Here is a 23,520-nt window from a genome sequence, read left to right as displayed (position 1 = left end):
TACAGCGACGTGCGCGCATACCAGAAACCGGAGACTTTTTTTTTTGGCCTCATTGATGTTTTTATATCAGTATGTAACATCTGGGTACCAACGGAAAGATAACGCACATGGATAGCCTATATATAGAGTCTGGCTTCACATTTATTTCAACAAGTTTGCGCTATATTTACTATTTACATCATTTTCAAGAAATAAACTCCATACAAATCTATTGATTCAAACTAGGATTACAGACAGTAGTTCATCTAAACATATACACGTTTGACTTGTAAAATTGTGTAGTGGATTTAAGTATTTGTGATTTTAAATATACATTAAATGACATTTATAAAGGATAGTATTATCAAAATTGAAGGAATATAAAACATTTGATAATCGTAGTCAACAAAATCTACAAATCTCCGTGGTAAAAATCAACGAATCAATTTATGTATATAATACTTACGTTTTATATACAGAAGGTGATTCTTTGATTTTTGTGGTTTGTAAGCAATGTTCGATTTTGTTATTAAAATAACTATGGAATAAAAAAATAAAAGCGTTTACAACAGTTACAAACGAAAATGAAATCACCCCCCTAAAAAAAAAAAAAAAACATGAAAACTTGAGTAACATGCTGTTTTAATTCCTGCAAGAATTCAAACAAATGGTCGAATAGTTCATATTTCCTACTAACATTCTACTGAGCTGGTGTTTAAGGTTTGCACAAAGTTTGCTGAACATAACAAGATACCCGCCCGGGAATTCAATACTGGCAATTCAATTTTCAGCGACTGAAAGTTATTAATCTGAATAAGGCAGTAAAATAAAATTAAATAAGATTAATATTAATCACAAATACATAAGCCAGGTCGCCCAATCCTATTGGTCGAGAGCCCGTCGCGTGTCCGGTTTTAAATGGTCGAAAGACCGGCTGCCTAGTCTTAAACACTTTTCCACTTGTCACATCAAATGTTGACCATTCCACAATGCTGACGTAGGCATGCGCAATACTACGGGTGAGTCAGTATCTTATAGTCCTAAATTCTCACTACACCGGCACAGCTGCGTTCTGCGCCAAATCGCGCAGTAACCACGACGCTACCTTGACCAAGGCTGTCTAATTGTTCCCCTGATTGAGCAAACGGCAATTACCGGAGGCTACAGCTAATGCTGATTTGTCACGTACCCGTTGTACTAGTTGACACGGCACTGCGCCGCGCACATAACTAGCATCGGCGATCCCCTTGCTTGCCTGTACATTATACTTACGCCGCACATACAGTACGTACAGTAACCATTCCCCTGTCGAGGTGTTTAGCCTCGACTGTTGGTAATGGTTAGTCTTTACGTACTGTTTACGAATATGTGTGGGGGAAAGCAAGGGCATACCTTTAGCTTCCTGCTAGTGTGCGCGGCGCTGCGTTGTGGCAAGTACAGTACAATGGGTATAATTGTGCGGTAGCGGCCGTTCAGATCGGGGAACAAGTAGACAGCCTTCGTAAAAGGCTAGCGCGACGCGCTCGCCAATCTCCTTATAAGGAGTTGTTAACGGCATGGACATACCATAATAAAGTAAAACTATTGACAAAATCGTTGGAAATTTTAAATTTTTGACTTGTTTTGAATTTTGGACCAATACTTTTCACTCTTAGACCACACATGTATTTATAAATGGGAATAAATATGTGCTGGCCGGCAACTATTACCATCCAGACTCCAACCGGTCTTAAACAGATTATTTAAAACTGGCCAAGCATTTTTCCCTTTATATCACATCAATTTCAAGTTACAACACCTACATTTTATATTTATTTAATATTATATGACGTTTATTTTCACAACAAAATATGTAATCCATAGTAATCGACTGGCAGATTTGGCAGTTTTAAGGCAAATTGCATAAATTAAGAATGCATGAAGGGCAAATGTAATTAAAGCACATTGCTTTCATTTTATAATACATTTTACACTTACATTTCTACAATTTGGCGGTTAGTTTATTGCTCTAGCCTATTTTGACGGAATAAGGTCGTGCGACCGCGTAACATTTCATAACCCGATGTGATTTACTGAAAGTAATATATACTGGTAAAAATCATGCCCTTTATCAATAATGCCTCATCAATAACTTAAACATCATGAAAGTATACTTTTGTGCACCATTCTAAAACAGTATAACTAGCGTCATTTGTTTAAATTTAATGGGCTGAAGAAAAACAGGTATTCTGGTAGGCTTTAGTGTCCTAAATGCTCGTGAAAATATGCTGAGGTTCTAATATTGCTCAAACTCTATTCTCAACAACTCCTATGGACATATCGCTCCCAACAACTATCTCCTGACATAGCGTGCATGTGTTGCCGATTTCATGCAGACATTCCCGGCAATACAGCCCACGGCAGTCTGGGTTACCACACGACTTGAATGTACCGTTGTCCACATCGGCACAGCCGAGACACACTCGCTTCTCCTGGCCCAAGAAACGGAAGACTTTTCTCCAGCAGGGATATTTTGCAGACAGGTAAGCTACGAAGCTGACCCTTTGCTCTACATCCATCTCATGCTTCGTCTGCCTGATTCGCTGCTTCAGCAGCTTGAAGAGATTCTGTCGCCTCTGGAGGGTGTGGTTGTAGAGGAAATTGATTCTCTCCAGCTCCCGTTCCGGGTAGAAGTACGAGGCAATACGCCTTCGCAGGCGCAGGGCGTAGGCCTGGGATAGCACCATGAGTATAGCGATGAGATACAGAACCCCGATACCAATGGACAGATTTTCATTTGGTGGGTTGGGATTCGGAAGGCAGTGCTCCGTGTCCAGTGAAACGTTGAATTCACTGGCGGCAGCAAACCCTTCCACAAAGAGAGACTGGATGAGTTGAGACAGGACTCCCGTACCGCCGATGGTAAGATCTGTACCTCCCCCACCTGAGATCTCAAACTTGACCTTACCGTGTCGGGAAATCAGTGACAGCAACCAGAACAGACCATAGTCAGCTAAGACCAGGACAGCTGCAATCACAACGTGGAGAAGAACCGTCACCATACCTAACTTAAACAGACCCTTCTCTGGTTTACTCAGCAACACAGAAGACAAGTCGATCAGACGGCGCCGTTCCGACTTTTTCAGGGGGAGTATCGGATCTCGGCCGGACTCTTGCCTCTTCTCGTCCAGGAGTTTAAACTCTTTAGTCACGTAGTAGTTATCAAAGCGGTCCTTTGTACGGTACTTACTGTGATACTTGTAGGACCGGAACAGCAGGAACAATACAGACAGGGCCACGATCTTGTCAACTATGGAGAAGGCCGAATTAAGAAAAGACAGAGAATCCTCCAACTCTTGTTGGATGGCACCCTGGATGGATTCAAATGACTGGCTTTGGTTTTGTCGATTCTCCCAGTAGGTTTCGAAGTCCACGTCCGTGTCAAACACTCTGCGGAGGTCTTCTAGAGCTCCTTGAGTCGCTTTGAGGGCAGTGTCAATCAGATCGTCGAGCAGTGTTGGGGCTTCGCATATACCATCAGCATTACGCAGAAGACCACAAACTTCCTGACCGAAGTTTAAAAGGTTGCAGACTTCATCTTCAGGGAAAACGGAGGAAAACTATTATGAGTGACACCTTTTTATTTCAGTGTCTATTTTGGTGCGAATTATTACTTAATGAAAAACACATGACTCCCGGTATTCCATCATAATATCCAAAATTGTAAATCTCGAAATCGGGTCATTTTAGAAGGTTTTTTGGTTTTTGTTAAGACTGATCTACTGCAAGGTAAAGATTAAGGGACTTACCTAATCGGGCGCTTCCAATGTCTGGGACTTGGCCCAAGGCTGCTCTACAGTCTTTGTATGCAATGTTAACACCCGTAGAGCAATCTTTATACGCCCCATTGATGATTTGTCTGCACATACTGGCGGCTGCTCGAAGGGCTTCGCCAGCATTCTAAATGAAAGTAAAACATCAAGACCAAGAGTGATGTTCATACATTAATCCTGAAACATCCGGCATACTGTACCGGCAATCTATTACCAGAGTAATCCAGACTTTCAGGTGCTAACTGGAAATCTGTCGATATATCTATTTTCACTAGACGCTTTTCAGAAGCAACTTAAAGCATTACGCCTAAAGTCAAGATGCCGGCAATAGTATAATATAAACCTTGGAATGGAAACTCCTGGTCTACTCAGAGAGGATAGGCTGCAGGCGCGGTTCTACGGGGGGGGGGGGGGGGGGGGGGGGGGCGCGCGCTAGGGGGGGGGGGTTAGCCCCCCCCAATTTTTGTCTAGCCCCCAAAAATAATTCCGTATAAAAAGAAACTTGCATTAGCAAAAAGAAGGATTGTGATGTACATGCGAACGGTCTCCCCCTAAAAAAATAGTCTTGACAAGAGTGCATTAGTTAATATAGTGTGAATGATTTTAGGATTTTTATTGGCGCAGCGCTCCCCATTGAAAATATGGCATGAGCCACCCCCTCCCCCCCCCCCCCCCCTATTGATTTTCGGAGGCCTAATTATATAATGTGTCTGAAAAAATAACCGGTCTACATTTCAGCACGCCTTCCTGAAAAAATTCTGGATCCACCCTGCTAGCCCCCCCCCCCAAAAAAAAAAATATTGGTTCTAGAACCGCGCCTGATAGGCTGTTCCTTATAAAACATTCTTTTGTAGTAATGTTGATGAAAGCCAAGTCCTTGCGAGGTCGCTTAATTTGTTTACAACTTTTCTTTGTTAAAACTTCTTGGAATATCATGATTAAAAAGCAGTTAAAATACCATCCTTAATTTCAGATGCATTTGGGAACATGTTTCCAACTGAGGTTTGCTGAGCACGTTAATTTGCCAAGCTACTTTTCTGCTGTAAGCAGCCCTGTGCAATTTGACTCCAGGTCAGCTGCGGTCCACTTACCCCGATAATTTGGACAAATTCATTGAGGACATTCTCAACGGGTCGGAAGGCGTCATGTACGGCCTCGGCTGCATCTTGTAGTTTCCTCACGCTGTCCATGAGATTCCGGACATACACATCGAAGATCTCCTTGGCTGCGTCTTGGATGAGTTTGGTCTGATTCTTAGCCAACTGGGAACAATGACGGGGATAATTGTATGAGTGAATCTGCCATCAAGTCATGAACATAACGAAAACTTAATTTTCCTGATCAATCAGGGACTAGTTAATGGCTTAAATTTGCCTGTTCTCATCCGTCCTGCTGTGGGGGGGGGGGGGGCGTGCAACTGCTGACTTGTGATGCTTAAAATATTGAATATAACGCTGAAGTTTCGCCATTTATTCTCAAATTGTCTTAAAATGAAAGAGAAACCATCGCAGATTTCAAATTTTCCTGGAGCATGCCCCGGAACCCCTAGCAGGGCGTGCCATTGGTAAGCTTTCACTCGCCCATTCATATCACCCCCTTTCCTGAAAGCTAGATCCGCCTCTTCTGCTGAGGGAATCTGTGCCGGATACCTTTAGTCCGTGGGCGACGGGGGGTTCAAGTGCATCCCCCCGAACCAAGGGCCACTGGTGTTTTTTTTAATCCTTGGCATGTCCTAAATAGGCAAAACAATGGTTAACAGCGAAAATTTAGGGATGCACTCTCTCAGGAAGCTTGGAACAGCCTCTGTTTGAGCTTACATGTATTTTCTTAGCACTACATGTATTGTTGGAAGGGGAAGAAATAACACACCATAACTTAAGCACACCTAGATCGATGTGAATCAAACTTAGCACAATTAATCTTCATGAATAGCTCTTTAGATAAATATCTTTAGTTGTCATGAAAATAAACTTTAGAGGGCGCCACAGTCAAACGAAATATATATATACACTTTATCTTGAAAATTATCCGAAAAAAATCTCATCATTAGCCTAGTCATTACAGTTCACAGTTCATTTTGTAAACCACCAAATCCTCAAACAGTACCTAATTTATGATCATTATAAATGTACTGTTTAGATCTTGGCAAATTACAAATTCAATACTTTTTCTTTTTAGCGTCGTGGATTAATCTGTATTAAAGGGTGTGTAATGTATTTATCGAGTTATCGCACAGAGGGCGCCCTTGCACCATACAAGGTGACCATGTTCCTTTTCCAAATGATCAGGAACTAAAGCCCCTGTCACACTTTCGCGTATCCTAATTCTTATGAGTTCCTTATCAAAATGTTTCGATACGCAGCCGTACGCTCAAAACGTCGAAACTTTTTGAATACTTTGACTAGTGTGCAAGTAACGAATTCAGCGCATCCATTGCGTATGAGATGCGTATGAGTTGCGTATGCAGTGCACGACATTATTTTTCGGGCTGCGAATAGGTCAGTATGCAGTGCACATGCTGAGCGTATTCCGGACGCACCCGACTTATGCCGACCGCATGCCTGACGCAATACGTCGGCATTCGCTATGAGTTGGTTCAGCGTGTGTTGTATCTGCGCTGCAAGTACGCTATGTATACGTCCAATTATAGGCGGCTCATATGCTGACGGGGTGCGTGCCGGGAGATCAGCGTATTACTGCGTATGAACCGCTTATCCCCACGAACACATAGCGTACTCGTACCGTGCTCGACAGATGTGGGACCGATGCGCTGCGTATTTATAACTTATGACCTGGGTAACAGCGTACGCAGCATAGTTTTGTGCATGCCCAAAACTATCCGGCGTACTGGGCCGTACCATGCGTATGCTTGCGTACAAAAACTTGCACGAAACGATAGAGATGCATATGAGGTGCGTATTGTGCGTACGACTGCGTATGAAAAAAATGTCAATGCGCAACTCATAAGGAATTGGGATACGCAGAAGTGTGACAGGGCCCTAACGGGGCTCGACCCGGATGGCTCTTGGTGAGAAAATCTTTCATAAAATAATCTACGATGAGACTTTGGTTGCCATCTTTATATGTATAGTGTGAAAGCATATTTGGTGTAGAACTAGAATATATCATGTCTTGGGTAGATACCAATTATGTTAGATTTTAGCCTGTAATTGTGGGTCATTGATCGTCACATTACACCTCTTTTGTGTGCACATGATTTTGCGGGTGGGAAATACACGTTGCGGTTTGCAGTTGAGCACGAATTGCGTTGGCTCGACTAGGCGGGTGAAATTGATACATTTGTAAGACATTTACCGAACTGCTCCACTGCGATGTATGTAGGCGCTGTGTGTCGTGAAAGGGCTTTTAGACGAAGTTTTCTATTTTGTATGCAGCCTGACAGGGTACATAATACAGGCAGTGGCTGCTAGGGCTAGCCTACACCTTTGGACATATTCTTGTAAGGGCTGAAACGCTCCAGTGTTGGGTGAGTGTTGTCGGGCTGACCTGCTATATTTGTGAGATAAATTAAACTCCCTCATGTAAACTGGGTTTCACTTTAAATAATGTAATTCATTAATGTATCCATGAAATAGTAATTGTGCATTTACCAACCGTAGGGGTCTTTCCTTCGTATACATCTGTATTTGTTTTTTTCACTGTTGGTTGATTTTGTGATCTGAATCTCCAAATAAGCCAGTTATTTTGGGGTTGCACCGGTCCCTCAAGTGGTCCTTTTGTTTTCGTCCGGAACATAGGATAATCTCCCCTCTCATGAGTTGATAGCCAGACTCCAACCCTACCCTTGCAACTAGCACAGGTTGCTACAAATGTAAGTTTAAGTTTGCACAGAGCCTAGACACGAAATTAGTTGTGAGGGTCTGTAAAGAACCAAGAGAAACTTCAGGTTTGGGACAGTACTTGATGCTCTGCTCTTCGTCAGGAGACAGAGAAATTCCAACACCAAAAGAGCTGCTATGTACGATGACTGGGGCAGGGGATGCTACAAGTAACTGATCATTGGGTATCCGTGTGGTGGAAGGTTGTGAAAAGTTGTGAAAAGGTTGTCAGCAGTACAGAAGACCCATAAACCATGGAAACTAACTGTTTCGTATCATTCGTATAGGTATATGTATAGGTGACCCATTGGATTATCTGGACGAGGATAGGGCACTAGATGTCACTGATGGACAACCAATATCTTTGGATACTGTTTCTTGGAAAAGACCCAGTGGTTGTCCTCGGTTTATCAGGATAGCGCAGATAGCTCACACTGTTCAGTATCTCCAGGCAACAGTTGGTCTCTTGCAACCGATTGGAAGGTTGGAGATAACTACGACTCTTTGATAGTCTTGTACAACTGAGTAGCAGTCGAAGTGGGGAGATCACTACTAGCCTCATCGATGCACACTTTGTTACATTGGCATGGGATTCTGTAGACTCCTAGTCTGATTGCTTAGTCTTGCTGGATCTTGTGAGATTGCAGCAGAATGTGGATTTTCAGGGGTGCTGTATGAAAACTTTGAAGCCATGCTTGTGACGGATGAGTTGAATGCGTTGGAAGAACAACTCTCATTCAAGGAAAGGGGGTGATCTTTACAGTGGCCTTTATTAATGGGTATTTTAGGTATAGGAGAACCTTGGGACGGAGCTATAGAGGAGCAGTGCCGCCATGCCGCCAGATAATGAAGGTTTCATCACTTGATGACGAAGAAGCCCAACACGTGGTCTGTTTTCTGCCGTGGTGATGGTGGCGGTCTACTCACATTTTTCTATGAATATATCGATATGAATATGATATTACGTTGAGTAATTGATTAAGACACAGGGGTAAGTAGTATTCCATGAAGCTTGTATGGTATGGGGTCAGTAGGATCCTTGTGCGTGGGGTCCAGTTGAAGTCCTTCTTTGACGATGTCACAGGTCAGTTGGCACTGAGTATGTCGGTAAAGAGAGAAATGACTCCGAAGCTGACTACTATGACGTCGTTTAACTGGAGGGTGAGGTTTGAGATGAAGAGGGGAAACTCTCACAATTCTTGATTTGGTGTTTGGTTTTACTAACTAGGGAATGAAACATTTTGTTGAGGTGTCTGGCTGTGTTTTACGTGGGGTCCGCCTTGGAGGCCGTGACGGAGCATAGCGAAACATCCGGCTTGTGCATCATCGGTTGTATAAAAAGATTGGGCTTTTCGAGCCGGTGGGTGGGAGATGCCTGCACAAGGACTGGGAGATGTTACTAGGCGCCTGGAATATGAAGAGTTTGCCTTGGAGCCTCTTCACGATGGATGATATGGGGTCCTTGTAAAGGGGATGGCAGGAACCAAAGTCAAGGATATTCCTCACCTTGCCGTTAACGTGTGCATTTGACAAAAGTGGTGCTGCCCTTAGATGATGTCAGTTTAGATGATGTGATTGGACTTGTCTTGACAAATAGAGGCAATGACTGCACGATCTTGTCCGTAGATTTTGGGATTGGCGGGCTTGTGTTTCTGGAGGGATCGGTGGCTCTGCATGTGGACCTCGTCAGCAATGGAATTGTAAAATTGACAGAGGCTAGGCTTGGTGCGCTAGATGATTACTGCTGTAATGATGAGTACTGTAATGCCCTCTATACTTAATTTCCATGACAACTGAAGACATCTTTCAAAAGAGCTATTCATGAAAATTAATTGCGCTAAGTTTGATTAAGATCGGTCAAGGTGTGCTCAGGTCATGTCGTTCTGTTTATTCCCCTTTCAACCCTAGTGCTGAGAAAATGCATTTCTGCTCAATCAAAGCTGCGTCAATAAGTGGCCTCCTGACAGATTGCATCCCTAAATGTTCCTGTTAACATCTTGTTTTCATATTGGGGACATGCCGAGGATTACAAAAATACCGGTGGCAGTGAGTTCTGGGGGAGGGTTTCACCGGACTTCCCCGTACCTGTGGACTATACCGTCTCTTAATCAATTTTAGATCAACAATCATAGTCTGATCTTCAAATTTAAAAGGACACTTCAGCCTACCTCTGCGCTACAACTCATAGATTCGGATGCCACTTTTGCGTTGGTGTAGATATTATCGATGGGACCAGTCAGAAGTAACGTTACAATGACTGCAAGGAAGGCAGCTCTGCCCCTGGATGTACAGAGCGTGGGAACCATCAAAGCTGCAACACAGCGAGCTCGAACTAGATAAAGATATCCAAAGACATCATTTCAGTGATCAGCATCTACATCGATACTGACCTCATTTACAGGTGGTTTCATACCATGTTATAAACCAGCTGGATCGAGTGCACTCAAGCACCCATTTATAACAGTAATGTTACAAAAGTCCGGGCACTACTCTGGTTTGAAATAGTTAAAGCGTACCAATTTGACAGTAAAGAAGGTCGATATTTTCCAGTCTAGAACTTTCCTGTTCCTCTTTTGGGAATTATTACAGTGATAAGACCCAGTGGTCTAATTGGGGTCTTCACTTGCGTTGTTAAAGCAACACTTTGTAAAACTGTGCTTAGCAATAATTAAACACGATCTTGCTATCACTTTGTAAAAAATATTTAGAAGCTAAACATTACGTGTCCAATTCCTTTACATCAATCTGCAATGGCTCTAAACATGTTTAGTTTTTAACATGTTTACAAACTGATAACAAAAAGAAAAACGTTTCATTGCAAAATTCGTGGTGTTTTTTGCAGTGTATACAGCACCCTCACAGCATGGGCTATTAGATAAGACTAATTGTTAACACTAGCCTCACCAGTAAGCGCGAGCGAGAGACACATGATGATCGTGGCAACCACGGTGATGACGATAGAAGCGATGAGGCTGTACTCCAAACCGTAGTAGACACCGAGGAACAAACAACACCCGAGAACCAGACCGGCTAAAGCGCCCACGATGCCCTTCAGCTTACGGTGGGATTTACGGTCACTCAGGAAGATGTCGTTGAGGAACTAGGGAAACGGTAAAAAAAAAGAATCATTGCTGATGATATTATTTCAGTGTGGAAGAATGATTGAGATGCAGGGCCTCCAAACGTACAGACCCATTACTATTGCTAAGGTGACTCTGGGCATGCGCAGAACTTCTTATTAACAGGGAAATGAAAACACCTTTTTTGCCTTCACCAACAGTGTCAAAAGTCGTCAATTGAAAAGGATAGCAAAATCTTCGTTTCAAGTCTGTGCAAACAATTGAAATCGAGGAAGTTATGAGCCTTCTGTACATGAGCCAATATACATGGCGCTTGGGTCAGTATGTTAATCAACAAACATCTCCTAGACAGTGCATCAGGAGAATGTTTATGACCAAATTTTAAAGCACCTGTGGAACTTTTAAGAGTCACCAACAGCAAATGGCCTGTTCCGCAAACCTCTTCCAAAATTTAACTCTCGACCACGCAAAGTCTAAAACTGCGTGTACCTTTAATCTTAGCGGGGCATAGTCATTTTTTGCCTCTAAGGAATCTGACGTGCTTGGCTCACCTCGTTGCTAGCCAGCATGCTCTTGAAGGATCCTAGCGAGGTTCTTGAGCTGCGTCCACGTCGAAGTTTTGGCCTCTGCCTGGTCGGAGAAGGACCGGGTGAATTAGTGAAGGTAGACGGATAATCACTGTAGACGCTTCGGTTGTCTGCTGAAACAAACTGGTATAATGGCAAGACAATTGTTACATTTACAAATAAGAATACAGACAAGGCTTTATTTAGACTTTTTGAATTATGCAGTAATTTTCTTCAGATGATTGTTGTAATCAAGCGCGTTTGCCAAGTTTGCCGAGAAGTCGCTGCCTGGAAAGAATTCATTTCAAAATGATCGCTTTTATGCCTTGCCCATAAAAGATCGTAATTTTGGCGTTTGAATTGATTTGACTTATTGGGAGCTGTGCTCGCACGTTGTTCTCTTCACGCTAATGCCTCTTCGCTTTCTTTTTCAGCTTCCATAATGAAATCTTCTTGATTTTTTTTTAATTTAGAGACAGAAATATAATTCTCCACAGAGTATAAGAAGTGAAAATGATCTGTTCAAAAATATTGAGTAAATCTTGGTGAATACGTAAAACTGACATGTCCATTGTTCACTTGATTCGACCTACCGCTGCAATGTATCAAACTGAAACAACTACCTACCCTCCTGGGAGATGCTTTGGTGCTTCCATTGAGAGATCTGGTGCTAGAGTCATGCATATCAGGTTGGTCCAGACCGGTCTTCAATCTTATCATCTCCTCTCGGAAATCATTATCAGCCTTTCCGAGGGGCGTAACCTCCTCCAAGCCCCTCCCCTCATCGCTCATGAGTGACATCTTCCTGGATCTCTCCATGCTGACGGAGCGTAGAACCTCCTTACGCAGGCTGTCTGAGGCGTGACGCCGTCGTATCCCGGTAGAAATGGTGGTATTGAGCGGTGCTTCTCCGCCGGTCAGGCTGCTAGTAACTGGGCCCGTTGGGTCGTGCTTGAGCGCCAGAGCCACGCGTCCGGCCGGGGCGCTCTGGTGACGGTGTCTTGTGGAGGTAGAGCGGCCGATGGCTGGTGAGGCGGGCCGTGTAACTGTAGAAGCTAGCTGCCGAGCCGCTACCTGCTGTCTCACGGTTGACTGTCGCTGCTTGGACTTATTGACTGAGCCCCGGCTGACGCGACGGATGTTGTTGGGCATACTGATGGGTCTATTTCTCGAAATTGCTGCAAATTAACAGAACATTACAATTAAACACGGCTGCATGTGGCCGTTGTCAACATTTCTTCCAGAGACTAATCTACAACTCGCACTAAAATATCTCAATGGCTTACTTCAAACTTAATTTCGACGTATCATTTAAATAATAAAAGTTACCGATTAGGGTCAAAATCTTGAAATGGGCTAACAAAATTTGTATTTACACGTTGTAGAATGCCGTATGTTTCAGTGGATCGACGTAAGCTACTGTCCCTTATCCCCATAAAAATATGAATGCTCAGCTAGTTCTTGTCCACTTTTTTTCTGCATTAAAAAGCCTTCCTCCAATGATATCACTGCAAAGATTGGTTGAGACAAAAGCTGAGGCAGGACTAGTTTTAACCAGGGTTGGCTGATTTAAATCATCGCGATTTAAATCAAATGATGTTTTTATAAAAATCACTGATTTAAATCAGTTTTTTTTGTAAATATCTTAATTTTGGCAAAATCAATTGATTGAGGGTCATTTTAATCATTTAAATCACCTGATTCCACCTAACTAAAAAGTGTAAGATGTTGTTAACACATTCATACACCCCTTCTTCATCACCATCGACTCAATTTAAGTTTTGCATAATTACACAAATCGTTGTTTTGATTAAGTCAAGATCTGAGTTTAAAAGTTTTTCTTCAAAGCTTTCAATTTTAAAGAGAGCACACTCACGTTTGCTTTAATCATTCCTTGATCTGTTTACAGTAATATTGTGAATCGACTGTGCTGGTGAAGGCTTACATGAACCATCAAAAGGTGTATTAAAAGTCCCAATTGATAGTCTTTTTCCTAACGTTTCCCCCTCACAAATTCAGCTTGAGATTTATATAAAACCTTTTAAAGGTGAAGGCCTGATTTCTGTTCTCCACCTTGGACCATCAATCAAACACTATTACACAATCAGTGCCGCCGGTTTTGAAATTAGAAGCATTTTTATGAAATCAACTTGCCCATGGAGAACTGTCGTATTTTGTGTGTGTGCCATGTTCATTCGTATCCACACATAACGTATCTCAGCTGTATCAATCAAGCACTGATTCAATACAATTTTTTTCAAAAGCATTCATCAATTTATTGAGTTTTGTGGATGATGGATATTATAGGAACCTGTAAACATGTTTAGACATATCAATATTTTGAAAGTTAAAAAAAAAAAAAAAAAATCTGATTTAAATAAAAAAAATCAGATTTAAATCAAATAAATCAGATTTTTTTTTATTTTTTAAAAAAAAGTCAAAGAAATCGCCAACCCTGGGTTTAACAGTGCAATACTTTGAGGCCTACCATCTTTGGTTCCAGAGTGTGACTTCTCTGGCTTAGTCCATTGTTTTTCCTTATCTGGTCCTTTCCACTGATGAAAATCAATGTTTCTCTGCTGCGAGTCAGGCACCGGTGGAGCAGGCCGGACGCTCTGCCGCACACGTCCGATGAATGCTGGTGCTGCTAGCGGGCTTACAGGGGTATGAGGACTGGGCGATGAAGATAGGTCAGGGCTAAGACCGGAATCCGAACTTTGCTGGGAGTTAAGCTTCTTGGTTTTGAAGGCAGGGAGGGCTAGGGGACTTACTGGGGTATGAGGAGTAGGAGACGGGGACGATTCAGCGCTTTGTCCGGAGTCTGCACTGCTTGGGGAGGTCATCTTTTTAGCTTTGAATGCAGGCGCTGCTAAGGGGCTGACGGGGGTGTGAGGGCTTGGTGAGGGGGACGGATCCGAACTGTGGGCTGAGTCCCAGCTGTTTTGGGAAGTGAGGCGTTTGGTTTTTTGAGCCAGACGAGCTACGGGTCCAATCGGCGACCCGTCATTGACGGAAGGCGTCCGGTCGACGAGGTTGAATTTACGGCGAGTTGGTTGTGGAGTAAGGAACTGAGGTCGGCTTCGTCGATCCGGGGAAGCAGAAAGGAGGCCTGCGCTACTTGCAGACCTGGAAACCTTGTTACCTAGGGCAAAATAAAATATGAATAAAATAACCCTGATGAGATGGATACCTCACACAATTTTCCAATTCGCTAAGAACAAATAACCAACTTCCCTGAGAGCAAAATGATTAAAATGAGCAAAAGGCACTCAGTAACGGCTGATATACGGTTCAAATTTCACAACGCAAGACCAATTTTAGTTTCAAGATCCATCATCCTTAAATATCCGAACTACATCAAACTAGCCGGCGAAAAGTCGCATTTAATTGTCACGTAAAGTCAAAATATGTGAACTTCCTCTTGTTCATTTTACTGAACACCAAGTTTGTAAAGAATATTATACATGAAAACTTACCGGAACCTCGTTTTAACGAAGCTGAGGCTTTAGGATTGAAAGACTCGTTCCTCTTCATCAGCTGTTCAATGACTTGTAGCTGTGTGTCTGATGTTCGTCTCTTTCCAAGCGGAGGCCGGCTGGGGGCTTTCCTTCTGGGCGTGAGGGGTTCCATGGTACTCGCTGCTCGTAAAGCCTTAAGCCGTGCCGAGTTCGGGGCTCCAGTTTGCTTGTCAGCCGGCACGTGACCATTGGGCACCGTGGCCTTTTCTCGGTCCTCTGCCTCCTTGGTGCCCTCATCGTGTCTCGCAGCCTCTGCCGGGGATTCTATAGTGTCGGGCTTAGTATCAGACTCGTTGATCTGAGGGGAGATGGTGGTCTTGCTTGGTGTTGGGACCCCAGGCTTCGGGAGTAACTGAGGCTTCTTACAGTCGGGTTGAGGTGTGTAGTACCGATGTCCTGGGTGAGGCTCGGCGTTTTCGTCCTGTCTGACGTCATTGTCGTCTCGAACTCTTGGTTGGCTTAGTGATCTCTCGAGTTTTACTGTTGTTGTAAAAGCCGAATCATTATGGTTGGAGTAAAATGGCATATAAGTATTCGCACGAACCACCTCCCACCATTGTTACCCCGTACCCAAAACACTTTGCTTTTTTGATGGCCACTGGCAGTTGCCCGAGTTAACTGGTTGTAGGCCTATGACCTTTACGATATTTCAACCAACTGCATGTTTTGTACGCAGGAATAGAATTTAAAGATAGCCAATCACTTTGTATCGCAGCTAAGGAGTAGAGATTAAAAGAAATAAACACTCGATTAAAAACTAGCTGGGAAAGTAGCTGAGAGACAGTATCCTCTTTGACAGAATTTTTCGCAAAATAAAAAAAAAATAGTTTAAAATGGCCTATTAACCAAGACAATCACAATGTGTTGCTCGTGCTAATATTTTTTTTTCACTAATCATAATAATATCTTTTAAAAAATACAAATGTCAGATTAATGGGCTCCCAGTATAAAGACATAAATGTTGCTAAAATATTGGTGTCTATGGTAATGGTCTTTATTTCTTTTGTTTGTTATTTATATATAGGATCCCCAAAATAGTAATACGAATAAAATATATAAGAGCAAAACAAAGACACACAAAATAACTCAAAATAGTAAATTATTTTATTTAGGGGTCGCATCCCGTTAAATCCGACATTTGGATCATTGTGATCACGGAAATATTCTTTCAGAAAATATGGTAAACAGTATAGAACCTTCAATATTGGGTTTTGCCCTTAACCGACGGATAAACACTGTAAACTCGGTGTGTTGGCTATCGCGAGTGAAATTCGAAAACAAAAATCACTTGGGTGGGACTCGAACCCACGACCTCCAGCTTTTTAGTGCAAAAGTCATACTACTCAGTGGCGTAGCCATGGGGGGAGTGGGGGGGGACAGCCCCCCCCCCATGAAACCTTGTCGCCCCCAGTCGCCCCCCCCCCTCCTGAGATTTTGAGTTTCTAAAAAAATTATCATTGATCTACATGACGCCCCCCATGAAATGTTCCAGCCCCCCAGCGGCCCCCCCCCCACCTGAAAAATTCCTGGCTACCCCACTGTTACTACTCTACCACCGAGCTTGCGGTATCTGTTGGTACGAATCTGATGTAGCAGCGAATACCACAATAACCCATTCATTTTTTATTTTTTATTTTTTTAAATCTTTTGACAACACAGAAATAAAAAAATATCTCATTAGCAGGGGCTGCCCAGGGAAGAGCAAAAGTAAAAAAAAAATGTGAAAAAAGATGTGCTCTCCCAATCCCCTGCCAATATATATGTATATATAACTATGCACATTACAAACTAAAATATACACACACAAAAGAACAACATCAACAAAACAACAGATAAAAACAAAACAATTTAAATATGAACAAAAGAGGCGAACCAACAAATCATTAAAACTGAACGATAAATAAAATGTGTACAAGAGGGAAAACAGGCACTAACAAATCACTAATTCATAAGATGGAATTTGCGTCGGGGTGGTGTGAATTCCATATAAGGTTTTGCCCTTCACCGACGTATAAACACTGTATACTCAGTATAGTATATGACCTCATTTCTAAGCTAAGATGCATACCCGGTGCGACTTTTCAATTTGTATGTTTTAAAACTGGAGTCCGACTCGAGTCTCATTTCCCGTGACTCGGACTCGGATTCGAGTCACGAAGACAAAGGACTCGGACTCGACCAAAATACCACAATTCACTTATTTTTCAACAATATATAATTACAAATCATTTGGAAGACATCCTCTCTTGAGGAAGCGATACAGTCTGTGCGGTGCATAAGAAACGCATGTAAATACTGTACATACACAGCGCGTGTGGCTGGTTTGTTGATTTGGGAGATCACTGTATCGAAACATGTACATGTACCCCCAGCATTATTATATTGCGTAAATGCAAGCTGATAGTGTTCGGTACCTGATTATCTTTTTCAGACAAGGTGTCTTGCTTTATGGTTATACATGGGTTTCCAGTTCATTAAATCAGAGTAAAGATGTGAAAATGGAAACATTTACACTGTGAGGTTTTAGCAGTACCTCGACATTTATTTCCGATATACGTTATAAGTGACTCGTGCCTCGGACTCGGACTCGACCGTTGTGACTCGTGACTCGGACTCGGATTCGACCTTTACGACTCGGCCGCTCGACTCGGAAGAGGTGACTCGCACTCGGACTTGATGTTTGGTGACTCGAATACAAGTCTGATGGTTAGAAAGTCATCCGGTTGACCCGGAAGTTGTAACCTATTCCAAGGTTAGGCTTGTCAACAACTGAAAAACGAACCCGGAACAAATGGCAAGTGCCTGGGACGGAGTCTCGTGTTGTCTTTATCTTTATGTCAGGTATAAGTTCCGGCAGATGTCACTAGCACTGTGCTCCGAAGTTCCGCTGAAAACAACCCCAACAAAAACAACGAGCAAATTCAACCGAGGAGCGTTGGTCAACCAAAAGATGATTTGTAACGTATGCCATTTAGTCTTGTCCTGTTTTTACCCATGCATACAATACAAGTAGTGAGAATGATTGTTGTTTATTGGTAATTCATTATTAATTTATTGCGGTATTTTATTGTTTACGTTTGTTTAATAAGAAATACTTTGGAGGGCTATTCCTGAAAAACAGAGCTTGTCGCGTGGAACTCCCGAGTTAACACGAAGGTGAATGTTTAGGCCTGACTATACCTTATCACAGACAAACAAAAAAGAAGAATATTACATGCGCACACAGTCGCGGATCTACGGGAGGGGGGTCAAGCCCCCCAGCTCTGTCAAAAATTAGTTTTTCCATACAAATTCACACACAAAAAAGCTAACCCCCCCCCCTGCTCTGACACCAACAAAAATATAAATGCACGCCTCTGCCAAAAATACGGACAGAGCCCGCTAGGTTACGGGGGTATTTGTACACAATCCTGTAATATAGTGTTAATTATCGTCGGATTTGAACAGCGCCCCATTATAGGTATGTTACGAGCCGCCCCCAACCCCCACCCTCCCCAACCTATTGATTTTACGGAGTCACGTGTCCGGACACCCACACCCGTCTACATTTCAGCATTAATTTGCTAATACCCCCCCCCCCCGCAAACATTCCTGTATCCGCCCCTGTCACAGGAAAAGCCTAACCAACTGAATATTTCTAAATTAGAACAAAACAGAGTGATAACCATTGAGAGATTTAATTGAAAGACACTCAATTGACAGATTCAATAATATGGTGTGAAGCTCACGTCGGAAAACGAAATAGTTGGGAATGATATTTAGGGAATCGTGGAATGTACTCACTGAGCTTGGAGCTTTCATGTCGAAATGCATGTAGTCCGAGCAAACAAGTGGTGAAATTTATTGCCACGTTGGATACTGAACAATAAATTCACGAGTCTCATATGCGTTGTATGCATGCAACGGAATTTTCGTCACAAAACATGAAAACGTCGGATAACATAATTTTTATTGCACGCTAAAAAAAAATAGAAGTATTGCAACCGTGCAGTGCATATCAAATTGGACGATTTACAAGTTGCGATAAAAAAAAAGCAGGTAATTGAAAACAAATACAGAGTATCAATATAAAAATACATTGTGCAATCAAAATTGTCGGTTTTCAATAATTATGTGATGATTATATGGTGGATTGTATACCAACAGTGAAGTCTTCTACTATTTATTTCCATGCTTTCAAAAGTAATACATGTTTACTAAAAGAACCCATTTTTGTTTTACAGCTGTTCATGGAATGCTTAATACTTTGAAGCTATTCAGCGGTTACACACAGGCAGTGGCGTAGCCAGGAATTTTTCAGTGGGGGCGCTGGGGGGCTGGAACATTTCATGGGGAGGCGTCATGTAGATCAATGATAATTTTTTTAGAAACTCAAAATCTCAGTGGGGGGGGGGGGGCGACTGGGGGGCGACAAGGTTTTCATGGGGGGGGGGGCGCCCACGCCCCCCCCCCCCCCGTGGCTACGCCACTGCACACAGGGATTTACAAACAAATGAGATTTTAATAATTGTAGTCAAGACTGAAACATTATGTTTACTCTCAGATTGTTTTGTTTTGTATATGAGGAACAAAGTAAAGTCTTTTTCTGAAATGATAATGGTGATTCTTGACTGTTTTCCTTTTAGACGTTTTGTTCACACAGGGAGGTAGGAATCAATGCAAATGCGTATCGGTATTTATCGGCAATTACTTGTGTGTATTTGTATGCAAATCACGTCAAAAATACGTTGCTATTTGTTATTTTTTGGAGTGAACCACCTGTTTTCTAATTTCTCTTCTAACTCGGTCCTCGTTTTTTTTTTCTACTCACCATACAGTGTCTATACACTTTTAAAAATACTCAGGACTACATGCTGGGCGGCGGAACCGGGGGGGGGGGCCCAATTTATCCAAGTGTCCCTCTTGCTGACATTAATGTGCCCCTATAGCATAAATGGGACCCGTTGAGATGAAAACAAAATTTTTGATAATTTGTTTTCAGTAACTATTTCCCAAAATGGTATAGAGAGTTCTGAAATGAAGAAGGAATATAAAAACCAAGCCCCATACCCTTACAATGCGTCCTGAAAATGGGCACATAATGCGTAGTTTGCATATTGGCAGCTTTTGAGGAGCGCCCCTATTTTGGAAGATGGTACACCGTCCCCCCCTCCCCCCCCCCCCCCCAACACACACACACACACACACACACACACACTACATGTATCTGTTTTTTTACGGAGGCCAAGTGTCCGGTGAAAAAAAACACCGTGTCAACATTTCAGCACGAATTTCACAACCCCCCCCCCCAAAAAAAAATAAGTGCTGGATACGCTGCTGCACCATGGGAAGATGCATTTTACTGAGCAAGTGCCCCTTTTTGTGACGCCCCCCCCCCCTTTAAAAACCGATCCGCCGTCACTGCTACATGGATTCTGCAATATATCGTCTATAACAGATCCAATCCTACATACTATGGACCCAATCCTAGCACATACAATCTCATTTATGCAATCATAACTCGAGGCAACACAATATAGGTCAAAGGATATTTCAGCAAACATCCCGTTTTGGTACCGAGTATGGAGGCCACTTTGGGTAATTCATTTCCTGTAGGTACACGACATATCCGACTAGTCACTTAGTCATGACAGCTGATATGCAGATGACTGCAGGAACTATAGCGCTACAACTTCCCGGCTCCCTGCTTGTTTCACTGTTGTTACGATTCACGAGTATAAACGACAAAGTAACGCAAAGAAATAGAAATGTGACACATGTACACAAAGCACATTATACATCTTGGGGCATTGAATTAATCTGCTATGTATAAAGTCTGAAACAAATGTGCATGCATATAAATGTATCATGTTTACATTTTTATGATACCGCGTTGGATCGTGCTACATATTATCACAAATTAAAATTATTAAAAACAATATTTGTGTGTGTTTCATTGTGTTCAATCTTCACAAAACACCCCTTTTATTTTGTTTCAATGTTAGTCATCAGATTAAAAAAAATACATATCCTTGTCAACCAATACATACTACAACATAACTTGCTCTAAAATTCGATTTTCAAAAATAAATGTACCGGTACCTTTTAGAAAAACAGTCATGTAGCCGATGTTTGCAATTATATTGTTGGTTCCAAACTTCCGATTATTTATTTCAAAATCCTCAAAACAAGGGCATATATACAATACCAATTTATTACATTTTATTTCAAGGTTGTTTTAAAACAGCTGCTTGGTGTTATACTGTGTACATTTGTGGAGTGATTTGTATGATATTATGTTCAGTCCCCTCTCCCCTCCCCCCCCCCCAAAAAAAAAAAGTTGGGGACCATTATGATATACAGGGTGAGTAATAAAAAAGGAAACCCAAATGGCAGGATAATTTCCTTAATAAAGTTCTACATGTAGCATTTTAAAATCTAAGATATGAAAGCCCAAGTAATAATCTTTGTTTTAGTACACAAAATCAATCAGATCACTCATGTACTTTTCAAGTTACGGCATTTTAAACACAACTACCGTTTTAAAGTTCTGTCCACGGATCACACAAAAAGTTGTGTGTTCTTTCAGCAAAACGAAAACAATTGAAATATCCCTATGTGATTCGTTTCGTCGAAAGAACACTCCCCTTTTTTATAATCCGTGGACAAAACTTTAAAACGTTGGTTGCGTTCAAAAAGTCGGTAACTTGATATGTACTTGAGGGATTTAAATGATTTTTGTTCTGAAAGAAAGTTTATTAATTTGGCTTTCATATCCTAGGTTTTGGAAGTGCTACATGCAGAACTTCATTAAAAAAAATTGATCCTGTCATTTGGATATTATGTTTTTTCTCATTCACCCTGTATTCCCCGCCCCTGGGATATTTGCCCCAGTCATCCAATCCAACACATCTTAATTGCCACTGTCTTAAAATATAATCCCTAACAGCTACAAGAATTCATTTTAATTTAAGTGTAATGGACAGAGTACATGGCATATGAGTCACTATTTGGTACACGGCCGGGTGATGAGACATGATGATTAGGTCTACCTCGTGACTCCTCGGTCAGGTTTCCTATGACTCGATAAGACCAAGACTGAACAGGCAAAGTAACAGGTGTTTCTCGCTTCGTTCATTCACCTCTTTTTCAACCAGTACAAATCAACAATTGTATTTTTTTTACTTTCTGCTTTTGCCATGTAATTACTTCTTCATATATCATTTTCACTTTCTGGCAACAAAGAAATGCCCTTCCGGCGTTTTGCTCTAATTTTACCTTTTAGGTACTTACACAATAATAAATCGACGATTATTTGTAAAATGTCGATTTCAATCGTTGCTGTTCTATCATACCTTGGTAAAACAGAACAAAAAAGTATAGAACACTTTACAAAAAAAATGTTCTTGTTGGCAACAGTTTTGTGTTATACGTGGGTTTTTCACGCGGTTGAACCTTTCGAAGTGTTTTTCTTAAAAATGCATAGTTAATCAATCCTGATATTTAAAACTAATGATGTCACACTTTGTTTATGTGTGTGCTTTCCAATGGCGCTCAGTAGACCGTGGACCCCCACTGGCTCCATAGGAAAGTGCACATGTAAACAAAGTGTGACGTCATTAGTACAGAGGCTTATTGAAGTGTTTAATATACTCGCAAATCAAAATTTTGTGAAGCAAGTAGATAGTTGACTATATGCATTTATATTGGATTGTAAAGATATCACCAAAAATTAAAAATACATGTAAATATAAATGCAAAACATAATAACAACCGAGAACAACTCTTGAATTATACCGATGTAAACAAACCAAAAAATGTTCAGTCACATAATCATGCATAGTGTCATATGTGTCTTGGAAACTAGCCAAACTACTGGTATTGTTTTTGCATGGCATGAAATCGCCCGATGACACATAGTTCCAGTACATAATGGCGCAGGAATTCACGTCACTGCCTTACCGGGATACAATGATATCGATCCTTCTATGGTTTGGGCGGTTAGACAAACAAGTCCATCAGATGAATGTTAATTTCAAAGATTTTTTTCCCCTGATGACATTTTACATTCAATCCCGATCTTTTATAAGAAAACAACACCTACATTTGGGTTTGAATTGTACCTGTACTGGAAAAAAATCCTTTCGCCTACGGTCGCCTATGTACTGGAAAGTCCACTATAACCAAAGTGTGTTCGGCCATGTACTAACAAAAGAAAGAAATGCTCTATTAAATAGGTTTAATTAAACATCATACCTTTCAGAGCCGTGCTCATTCTGGAGTGGCGTATATTCCCAACATTGACAGCCAGAAATCACTCAGATATGGCACTAGCTTGAAAACCTCTGGCGAGTCTTCCCTAATAGTTCACTGCCTGTTTACTATACGTGGGGTAGCAACAGGAACATCTAACCTATACAGTCTTCCCACTCACTTTGACAAGCCTATATACGCCCTTAAGTGAATCAGGAAGTCAGTCAGGAAGACAGCTACCGTGCATGGAAGTGGAGTACCGGCTCATAATTCCCTATGAGGCTACATGCAGCCAGCAATGCAGATACGTTTCAATGGCGGGACATCTTTTTCATGGCAACTTTTCAGTGACCTTTCAAGAGTGCGTTTCTTCGGAGAAAAAGTATGTGCGTCCTCCTTGTTTTTGTTTTCTTCATTCGAGGGCCGACAAAAGAGATTTTGAAATAGGTCAGTCATAAACAGATACGTGTTGTATATGTGTCTGTAGCCGATGT

At 41.8% G+C, this 23,520-nt stretch overlaps 1 protein-coding gene across 1 annotated transcript; it reads right to left on the bottom strand.

The window, feature by feature from the left end:
- Positions 1–1,320: 1,320 nt before the first annotated feature.
- LOC119728981 lies at positions 1,321–23,276 on the bottom strand. Its single transcript, XM_038201461.1, has 10 exons — positions 23,030–23,276; positions 14,753–15,274; positions 13,765–14,418; positions 11,904–12,454; positions 11,262–11,420; positions 10,535–10,730; positions 9,799–9,962; positions 4,883–5,053; positions 3,768–3,918; positions 1,321–3,556 (listed from the first exon to the last, which is right to left on the bottom strand). The coding sequence occupies exons 1-10, from the start codon at positions 23,046–23,048 to the stop codon at positions 2,265–2,267; spliced, it is 3,879 nt and encodes a 1,292-aa protein (XP_038057389.1). The 5' UTR covers positions 23,049–23,276; the 3' UTR covers positions 1,321–2,264.
- Positions 23,277–23,520: the final 244 nt, after the last annotated feature.

This window comes from Patiria miniata, unplaced genomic scaffold (assembly GCF_015706575.1).
Source record: "Patiria miniata isolate m_02_andy unplaced genomic scaffold, ASM1570657v1 HiC_scaffold_1, whole genome shotgun sequence".
Taxonomy (NCBI): Eukaryota; Metazoa; Echinodermata; class Asteroidea; order Valvatida; family Asterinidae; genus Patiria; species Patiria miniata.
This window is presented reverse-complemented; position numbering and strand designations above follow the sequence as displayed.

Coding starts and splice junctions, on each gene's coding strand:
- LOC119728981 (XM_038201461.1), bottom strand. Junction 14,419..14,752: donor TTCGTTAAAACGAGGTTCCG/GTAAGTTTTCAT, acceptor ATTTTGCCCTAG/GTAACAAGGTTTCCAGGTCT. Junction 12,455..13,764: donor ACACTCTGGAACCAAAGATG/GTAGGCCTCAAA, acceptor GTTAATTTGCAG/CAATTTCGAGAAATAGACCC.